We start from the raw sequence: 10,678 nt of genomic DNA, 5'->3' as shown, positions 1-10,678 counted from the left end.
ATGCTGGGCACCGTCTGCTCTAAGTCCCTTGGGGTGGGAAGTTAGTGAACTTTCAGAATGGGGGAAGGCGCAGCCGAAGCGAGCCGGAGGCAGGGCGAGGGGGCGCCGCTGGATAGAGCTGGGGGAAGGGCGGAGGTGGTTTCCTGAGTGTCTCCCTCCGGAGCCATCCCCGCGCTCAGCCAGTAGGAGGGAGGAGGCGCGGAGACGGCGCTCACTTCTCCCCTCGCCTGCTGGCTTTCCAGTAAAGATGCGACAGGGAGAGGTGTAGCCGGCTCCGGAAAGGCGGGTGCGGAGCGGGAGCGCGGCCGCCCGGGCCTGGGCGCGGCGGGAGGGGCGGCGGCCGGGCTTGCAGCCCTCGGCCCGGCGGCGGGCGGCGGCGGCTCCTCACTGCACCAACCTGCGGGCGCGGGCTGGCTGGGCCAGCCGCGGCCCCTCCCACGGCACCCCACCCCCGCCGCCGCCGCCGCCCCGGGAGCCGGCCCGGGTCCCAGTCGGTGCCGCAAGGAGCCGGCGAGCGGAGCGCCTGCTCGGGACCGCAGCCGCCAGGCGACGTCGCCGCCGCACCGGGCACTTCTGTCTCCTGGGAGCAAGCGCCCCTCCCTCCCTGTCCCCTCCCGTTCCCCTTCTCCCCGTCCGTCCCCTCCGCCCCCGCCCCTGCCCGCACCTCGCCCTCCCTCCTTCCACCCCGCGCCTCCCGCGATCGCCCCCTCCCGCCCGGCCGCGCTCCCCGCTGGCGCTCAGCACCCCGCGCTCCCCGCGCCCGCTGGCTCCTCCAGCTCCGTCTCCAGCTCCACCTCCGGTTCCCGCTCGGCCTCCCGCTCGCCCTCCGCGCCCGGCTCCCCGCGCGCCTGTCCCGAGTCCTCTGCTCGCCGGCGGCCGCCCGGTCATGTCAGGATGGAGATCCGGCAGCACGAGTGGCTCTCGGCCTCCCCCCATGAGGGCTTCGAGCAGATGAGGCTCAAAAGCCGCCCCAAGGAACCCTCCCCAAGCCTGACCCGAGTGGGCGCGAACTTCTACAGCAGCGTCAAGCAGCAGGACTACAGCGCCAGCGTCTGGCTCCGGAGGAAAGACAAGCTGGAGCACGTAAGGGCGACTCGCTCCCAGGGGCCTGAGCCAGGCACCTGCCGCATGCACCCTCCCCGTGGTGGTGGCATGAGCGCGCGCGGGGCGCGGGGCGCGGGGCGCGGGGGCCAGGCGAGGGGATCCTGGCAGGCGTCCACGTCCTAGGTCGGATTCGGGGGCTTCTCTGCCTACAATTTCTTGCCTTAATGACCAGGCTGCGGGGAGGGGAGGACAGGTTCCCTTTCAGGCTCTTGGTCCCCTGCTCACCCGACCTGCCCACCTGCGTCTCCCGGTAGGGTTTTTTTTTGCACGGGGTTCTTGGGGTGCCTGTGCAGGATGAGCAAGAAGGGGAAGTGCCACCAGCGTGGCTCTGAGCAACCCGGCGTTGCATGGTAGTGGGCTTTAGAGCGGCGTTTGCCCGCGTCTTTGGGGGCTGTTTTACTCAGTCCAGAAACTAACAAATTAACAAATGGGTAAAGTTGGCGCCGCTAGCGACCAGCGTGGACCCGCGCACAAGCCATTAGAGTTTTCTGCAGAGTGTCCGCTGGGATGAGCAGTTGGCGATCTTCTCTACTTGAGCCCAACTAGGGAGAGATTTGCGCGTTGCAAGGAGAAAGGCTAAAAATGAAGGGATCGTGGGGCTCCCCAGAAATCCTCCGCTCTGGAGGGTGGGAGCCGGTGAGAAGGGACCTCGGTTCCCAAGGAGTGCCTACTTCACGCGAAGTGAATTGGCTCTGGAGTTGAGCTCCTAAGGCTTGCCATTTTGAAAGAAAGAAAGAAAGAAAGAAAAAAACCTTCTAAAAAGGCGTTTAGTGGATCCACAGTTTCAAATCTGATCCATCAGCATATTCTTAAACCAAATGTTAAAATTAAACTAAGAGAATTATCTCAAGAGTGCAGCACAACTAGCTAAGGAGAAGATGGTATTTCTCCCTGCAGAGCTGCAGAATCCAAATTGAGTCTGCTAATGGAATGTGGAGGTTTCCTTGTATTTGGGTCAGGACGCCAAGAATGATAAAAAAGATAAGACCAAGAACTCCTGGAAGTCACGCATTTCCAACTGCTGCACCGACCTGCATCCCATCTGCCCCCCAAAGCGTTCCTCCTGGGCTCTGCGGCACGAACAGTCTTCTTCCCAGGAGGAAACGTGCGAAGAAGGGGCATTTCTCTATTATAATAATCTGAAAGGAACGTCTGTGCCTGCTTTCTGAGGGCCTGATGAAGTCACTGAAAGCTCTAAAATGAAGCTTTGAGTTGGGTAACAGCACTGTTTTGTGTGTAGAGAGCCATTTGCTAATGTCAAAAGGATGCCTCATATCCTTAAGACCATGGAAGTCGCTGAAGATTTATAGGATGGCAAGCTGTTTGAAAGGCTACAGTATCCATTAAACATGCCCGCTCCAGAATTAGTGAAGGGGCTGGTGGTGTACATTAGTTTAAAGGGGGCAAACAGCATCTGTATGTATTACATGCAAAGAGCATGTAGTCAACCAATGATGTGGTTGATTTTAGTATCAGGGATAACAGTCTAGCCTTGGGAGGGTGATAGAACATATCTTCTTTTTAGTTTCACTCTGAATGTGTGTTCTTTTGCAGTTTGTGCTTTTAGCTGGTCTATTTCCTTTATTCTCTTACTGAAAATCAGTAGTGCAGCCTTCTATGACTATGTCTTGAGTCATGAGCGGTGCACGCATTATACTTAAATGCTTTCTCATTTTCAGATTTTCATTGAAAGTATCAAGTCATACCACGTGGGCCATAGCAGCCTCACCTTTCTGCATGAGTATGGGATACTCAACCTCCTCTGAGGATGGGAGACCAGGGAAAGGAAGATGTGGTTGTTTGAAAGCCTGTGAGCGTCTATGCTTTCTTCTTCACTCAGATACTCCAAAAGAGAGCATTGCATTCATTTTTTAAAAATCACTCTCCTCATTTGATATTTAAATCAGTGTAGCATTTGTTTTACTTTTTCAACTACATTTAATGAGAGATGCATATATCTCTTCTGATGTTTTTCTCTACACCCCCTTTCAACTAGAAAGAGGACTTTAAATAAATTTCTTGGTGGTATTCTCTTGCTCCTTTGAAATATCCACAAACAGTTTTAAGGAATTAATATTAATAAAAGTGCTATGAAAAATTAAATTAGTATACAAATGTAAATTTTATTTGAATTCAAGAGCTAAGTATTTATAATATATGTCATGTTGAATGCACTATGATATTTCACGTAGTTTGATGGTAATTGCTAATAGAAATTAATGTTTGAGATGTCAAAAACCTATAACAAATGTAACCTGGTATCATTGTTACAGAAAGCATGAAAATGTACTGTTGACTTCATTGTAAACAACATTCTGAACATATGTGGCACCTTCTGATTCATATGCTGCAGGGATTAGGATGAGTGTGTCATGTGAAATTCAAAGGAGATATATGGCAGTTTAAAAACACTCTTCTGGTCTGTCTAATCAAATGGATGGCGACTTTTTTATTATGTTGAAAAAATAAATTAATAATCCTGATGGAGATCATATGCCTGAAAACAGCCTACTCAGTTTTTTTGCTGGTGCTTTAAAAGCCAATCTAAGTATTAAGGAAATAAATAAGTTACGACTTCAAATGACACACATATTTGGTCATCACAATAGCAGAATTTCCTGAAATGAAATGTGGCAGTGTGTGGGCTCTGTCCAGAATTCAGAGGGACAGATTAATCTGAAAGTCAAGAATGTGATATAAAGCAGGCAACTAAAGAATGGATTTCCACCCACTTTGCTAAAAGTGAGAATAATTTATTTCTTCTTTTCTGATTTAAAGGCTACTGGACCAATTCTTAGCTTGGACAAGAAAAAAATGACCCAAATTAGTTGAGGACTGGAATCAATCTTTAAATATGGTTCCTATCACTGGTTGGTCAACACTTAAGATGAATACTTACTAAGAAATAAATGTATACAGGGAATCATTTCATACTAAAATAATGAATTAAAAGCTGTGAGGAAGTCATGTTTTGTAACAAGAATGCTGGACTTTGAATTCCACTTGGAAATTTCAGGAAAAAGTAAAATTGCTGGCTATACACAGAATGTTGTGTTACTAGTTACAAATAATGCTCTTGGTTGTTAAAATCTTTTGTTTCCTGTTCTGCTTCATAATGTCTAGAACTCTGGGAGGCATTAGGCTTGGGAAACAGTGGAAGTTCTGTTCTCTGTAGGATCCTGTATTTACTTTAGGTCTAATGTAAAAGTGAAGGATTCTGGTCCAGCAAAGCAAGAGGAGCAAGGGACCACTTCCAGACCCTCTAATCCACCCCTGCTCTTGCAGCCTCCCTAGGACTGGCTTGCTTTGGAGGTACTCATTTAATAAGATATGACTATCCCAGAGGATAACATGGCATTAGGCTGGCATCCTTTGGTGCTATATGCTTTTTTGAACAGTTTTCTTTTTTAAAGGGGGAGAGATGCAAAGCCCACTCTACTTTGTTGCCTGGTTTTATGCCAGCTACACTGTACAGAGGTTTCCTGGTGCTATTTATGAAGATGGAGATGCCTTACGTTCTCTCCTGCTTATTCGATTAGCTCCTGTCAAAGTGTGGTTAAGCGTAGGGGCTCTGGTGAGAGGGACCTGGGTTTAGACTTTGATTTCATTTCTTATTAATTCTGTGGGCAAAGGGCTCCCAGTTACCAAGATGCACAACTGTGTTCCCCCTGAGAGAAGTCGCTAGTTTGCCGTGATGAAACAAGACAGTCCATGTCTGTACTGCAGGAACGAACATTCTCCAAATGTCAGAGACTTGGACACCACAAAAGTATACTTTCCACCTCACATATCTCACCTGTGCCTATCGGCTGGGGACCGTCCTCATCTTGGTTGCCTTGCCCGATGGAAGCTCCATTCTGATATTTTTTGTGGCTGCCACAGCAGCTAAAGAGCAGTTGGAAAATCATGTAATGATTTAGGCTCTCAATGCTTCCACCCAGAAATCATCCATTCGTATGACTCGTGTATTGGCCAAAGAAAAGTTCATGGTCAAGGCTCGCTTCAAGAGTAGCACAAGGGGATCCAACTAAGACCCAGAAGAAAGAGAACATCTGTGACCAACTCTCACAAGACTGCTGCAGCATACAAAGCACTTAGCACAGTGTTTGACCTGGGTTAAATGCTCAACACACAATAACTGTAGGTGTAATGACTTCTCAGGTGCTGCCTGGCTCTTGGGCTGAGTCCTCCCACTCCACCCAAAGAGCTTCCAGATTTCAGATTTGAGATCAGCCTGCATGATGATCCTGGATGCTAAGTGAGTAGGTCCTTTGATCGGCAAGGCTGGCTCACTGTCCTGGGCCTGTTATGCTGTCTCTTTGCCTGGCTTCCCATCCATCCTCTGGGGGCCTGACTCTTCCTGGCTAGTGGAGCCCTTGCTTGCTCCCTGGCTGGCCATTCCGAGGCTCACTTTTCTGGTTCTCACTCTCTTAGCTGATCCCGCTAGCAGAGACCAACTCCTTGTCCTGTCTCCAACCTCTGCTTCTCTTCCCAACTTGTGCTGGCGGAATTAAGTCAAGCAACATTTCATTTATCTGCAAGATGTCTCAGAAAGCCCATTTAAAATTGAAAGAGAAAGCCGAAGACAGATTTGGTAAAGCATAAAAGCAGAATCCTTAATGTTCACACTTGTAGTGAGCCATAGTATCGTGGTTTATTTAGTAAGTGCCTCACACTTAAAAAAAATGATTGTCTCCTCTAAGTGTGAATTTGTACCTGCTTAAATAGAGTTTATGTTACCAGTGAATAGTAAATAAATGCCAAGTGCACATTTACCTCCTGGAATAAATTCTTTACACAAGGAGCAAAGGATAAATGGATTGGAGCACACTTGGTCACAGTGGTCTAGGCTCATATTGTGTAATGCCATTTTTGTCCCACGGAGCAGATCCATGAAAATACTGTACCCCACAGAGTGGATTCGTAAAGTGCCAGAAGACAGAGTTCAACCTAAGGGAATGAATCTTTAAAATGTTCCATTAAAAATCCAACAAACAAACAGTCTGGCAAATGCTTAAGAACATTAACATTTACCGGGATCATTTCCTGTGGTTTTAGATAAACAACATAGGCAAGCTATAGGTACAGGCAGGATTCTCTGCCTCCAACTCGTCAGTCAAGACATGAAAGTTTAGATGTCTCGTGAGTGTCTTCCAGTGGATCTCAGGACATGTCCATCACTGTCCTGGTCACCACTACAGTCAACATATATCCACCCACTAAGGGACTTCTCTCACTGCAGGTTGACATTGCAGTGTCTTTTGAAGAATCTTTGGTTTCTTTGAACTCTCTTGGGTGTGGCTTGACTTATTTTAACATAATGATAGGGATATATCATATTTAATGTATTTAATTTAAGAAGCACTGGATGATTGCATTTAAGGTTTCTTTTTCATCTCTTCTTCCATATAATAACTACATGCCAATTTCTGGCTAGTTTCTCTAAAAGATTTTACTTCTTTCTGTAGACTTCCATAACTATCTCAGGTTTAAACTTAAGTAACAGTTTTTAGTTCTCCAAATAAATCCGATGAGTCCTTTGAACTTCTGGGACATGGCAGTAGTTGTAATAAGTTACGTTCTCATACTGAATTGACTGATAGATGGCATAGTTAGACAGGCGTGGAGTCTGTGGCAAGATCTCACACCACAAGTGTTGCTTAAACTGTATATATTGAGGACATTAAAATTACCCAATTGCCTAAGATTCATACCTGCACAGACTACGTGCTAAAAGTTTAGGGTACAACGTAAATGTTGAGGTGCAGTTGAAAGGTCAAACCGTGGCTGTTAAGAGATAGCCCTTTTAACCAAAAAAAGCACATTTAAATTGTTCTCAGGAAGAGAGAAAAATGAGCCCAATTTCTAAAATCACAAACCTAGCCCTTATGAAAGAGAGGAATTAAGTGAAGAATGAGGCAGACTTTCCCAGGTAGCCTTATCTGCACTGGAAAATCTTGCTATGCCTGACAGTTGAAGTCAGCCCAAGTTGAACTACCTGCCTGGGCATCATGGGACTGGATGTCATGACCATTGGGTGATAAATATATTTCCTTATCCTCCCGAGTAGGCCGTGAGTCTTGTGTTTCACTGACTTGAGCTATTACTGTGCTCCCGCTAGTATGTTGTTAGGTCTGATCCAACAATAACATGAGGAGTAAAGTTGAGAAGATGGGACTCATTGACATAAAAAAAGTACCAACTGGTAAACTCATCTCTCACCAGATATTGACTGAGTAGCTTTCACGTGAAAGATAATGTGTTAGGAAGCTGTGAGGTCTTTAATTCAACAAGCACTTATTTGACATAGACTGTGTTATTAACAATGTTATTAAATACAAAGACCAGTGCAGTGTCCCTTCCCTGAAGATGTTTAGTTGTATAAACAGAGTTACAATATAATTGCAGTGTTATGATTAAATAGAAAAATGCAAACTATTAATAGTATAAGAATACTGCCTTCAAGGGACTGGTTGTTTAGATGATAAAGTATAGTTTAAAAAAATAAGCAATGGATTCTGTCATACATAATGATAATGTATCATAACAAAATTCATTTTATTCCAGTAATGCAAAGTTGATATGAAATTTGAAAATCAATTACTATATTTTATCATATTAATAAAATAAAAGAGTAAGACCATACAATTATCTCAATAGAGGAAGCAAAAGGATTTGATGAAATTGTGTACCCATGCATGATACAATTCTCAACTGACAAGAAATAAAAGCAATCTTTACTATTCTGATAAACAATTTATTTAAAAAGAATCACAGTTAATGGTGAACTATTGAAAAATTATCTGTGCAGATTGTGAGTGAGACAGAGATGTCCACGGTCATCGCTTCCTGTTAGTGTTGTACAGAAGTAATAGACAATACAATAAGGCAAGGAAAGCAAATAAAAATATAAGAATTGAAAATGTGTAACGACATTGTCACTGTTAGCAGACAATATGATTGTGTACATTTGAAAATACAAAAAAATACTGCAGATATACTTAATGAATTAATACTGTCACTGGATTTATCAGGACCACTGGATTCAAAGTCAATATGCAAAATTTAGTTATTAGAAATTCCAATCTAAAACTTAAAAAATTATCATTTACATTAGCATAAAAATGTCAAATACTTAGGAATAAATTTAATAAAATCTGGTAAGACCTCTTTTTAATTCTCCCCTAAATTGACCTATAGAGTAGATCCATTTCCAATTAAAATGTCAACAAGTTTGTGTGTGTGTGTGTGTGTGTGTGTATTGAAAAATGATTCTAAAATTCATATGGAAATGCAGAGTGCCAACAACCCAAGACAATCTTTTAAAAGAAGAACAAAGCCTGCTTCCAAGTATCAAAACTTATTCTAAAGCTAGATTAATTAAAGCAGTGTGGTGTTGGTGCAAGGATAAACAAATAGATCAATTGACAAACTGGACAGTGCAGAAACAGACCTGTGCAGATATAGATACTTGATTTATGATAAAAGTGACTCTGTAATGCAGTGGAACAGAGATAATCTTTTCAGAAAAGGGTGCTGGGTCAGTTGTATATCCACATTAAAAATACATACTCATTTATGTTTTAATATGAATCAGTTTAATATGAGTTGTAAACCTAAATTGGAAAGTGAAACAATGAGGCTTCTAGAACAAATATAATAATAAAAAATTTCTTCATTAACTTGACTAAGGAAAAATTTTGAAGCTGTTTTAATAATCCTAATTTATTAGATTAGTAAACTGTACTATATTAGAAGTGCTTTTGTCCATAAAATATTTGATTAACAGCATGAAAGACAAGTCACAAAGTAGAAGGATATATATATATATATATATATATATATATATATATAAAAAATTTACTTTAGAAGAATATATTTTTAACACACACTCTGACAAAGAGTTTTAATCCAGGATATGTAAAGAGCACCTACAAATCAATAAGAAAAACATAGAGAGCCCAACAGGAAATTGAGGAAGACACTTGAACAGGAACTTCACAAAAGAGGATATCCAGATGGGCAGTAAATGCATAAAGGTGCTTGATGTCATTAGTTATCAAAGAAGTAAAAATTCACACAAAATTATACACCATTATTCAAACACAAGAATGGCTGAAATTAAAATAAATAATTGACAGTGACCAACGTATTGATGAAAATGGGGAGCATCTGTAGCTCTCATAACTTCTCGTAGGACTTCATTCATAGCTGCTTTGGAAAACTGTTTGCAGTATCTAGTACATTAAACACATCTTTTAATATTTTGACCTATAAAATTTAAATTCTATGTATATATCAAATAAATGTGTGCTCAGGTTAATGGAAGACATATACACAAATGCTTACTGAAGCATTATTTTAGTTGTTCACAGTAGGATGCATCCCTAATATTCAACTATAGTTGAATGGATGATATATTGTAGCTTATCCATACAGTGTAATACATTCAGCACTGAAAAGAGATTATGTATCTATTGCATCTGCATGCAATAATGTGGATGACTCTTTCAGGCATAGTAATGAATGAAAGAAGACAGACATAGATAGTATGATTCCATTTATGTCAAAAAACAGGCAAAGCTGGCCAGGTGTGGTGGCACACGCCTGTGATCCCAGCACTTTGGGAGACCGAGGTAGGTGGATCACCTGAGGTCAGCAATTTGAGACCAGCCTGACCAACACGGTGAAACCTCGTCTCTACTAAATACAAAAAAATTAGCTGGGTGTGGTGGCACATGCCTGTAATCAAAGCTAGTTGGGACGCTGAGACAGGAGAATTGCTTGTACCTGGGAGGCTGAGGTTGCAGTGAGCCGAGATCGCGCCATTGCACTCCAGCCTGGGCAACAGTAGTGAAACTCTCTCTCTCTCTCTCACACACACACCCACACCCACACACCCACACACACACACATACACGAGGCAAAGCTAAAGCTGGGAGCTAGGTAGGACTCAGAATTAGTGATTACTTTTGAGGGTAAAATGGGCATGAAGTAGGCTTCTGGGGAGCTAATATTGTTCTATGTCTATTTTTAGGTGTTGGTTACAAAGTAAACGTTTACAGAGCTATACACGAAGATTTGCATCTTTATGTATATTTCCATGATATTTTACAAAAGATAAATAAAATGCCTACAGTGCCCTTAGCCTTGCTTACTGCTTCTCTCCAGCTATACCTCCTCAGACTATGCTTCTCCTGTCCTACTTTCTCTAACCTGTGGAGGTCTTTGGCCTTGATGTTCTCAGTCACTGTTGTCTTCATGTGGGTGACTGCTGCTTGTCATCTCCCCTGTATGGCTTCCTGGGTCCTTCCCTCTCCTCACCTCCCCATTGGCTTTAGACAACCTTCCCTGTTACCCCACTGCACATAAGACAGTGTATCTAGTTGGATCTTTATTTGCCTTTCCCACTAAACTACTCACTCTTTAATAAATTCTCTTTTTTAGTAGAACATCTATTATTTTATTCAACAGGAGGGAAGATAAAACAGATACAACTTTTTTTTTTCTTTTTCTTTTTGACTTTTTTTCAACTTTTAGGTCTTGGCGGTGGGGGTACATGTGAAGGTTTGTT

The 10,678-nt window shown here is 43.1% G+C and overlaps 1 protein-coding gene across 1 annotated transcript in view; it reads left to right on the top strand.

Moving 5' to 3' along the window:
* Window positions 1–495: 495 nt before the first annotated feature.
* PLD5 (phospholipase D family member 5) overlaps window positions 496–10,678 on the top strand; it is a 422,185-nt gene continuing 412,002 nt past the window's right edge. The window contains exon 1 of the mRNA XM_009196471.4: window positions 496–1,083. Coding sequence (XP_009194735.4) covers window positions 895–1,083 — 189 coding nt within the window. The 5' untranslated portion in view covers window positions 496–894. The remainder of the gene's footprint in view (window positions 1,084–10,678) is intronic.

This window comes from Papio anubis, chromosome 1 (assembly GCF_008728515.1).
Source record: "Papio anubis isolate 15944 chromosome 1, Panubis1.0, whole genome shotgun sequence".
In the NCBI taxonomy this organism is placed as follows: domain Eukaryota; kingdom Metazoa; phylum Chordata; class Mammalia; order Primates; family Cercopithecidae; genus Papio; species Papio anubis.
The sequence above is the reverse complement of the archived record's forward strand: the minus strand, read 5'-3'. Positions and strand labels throughout refer to the sequence as shown.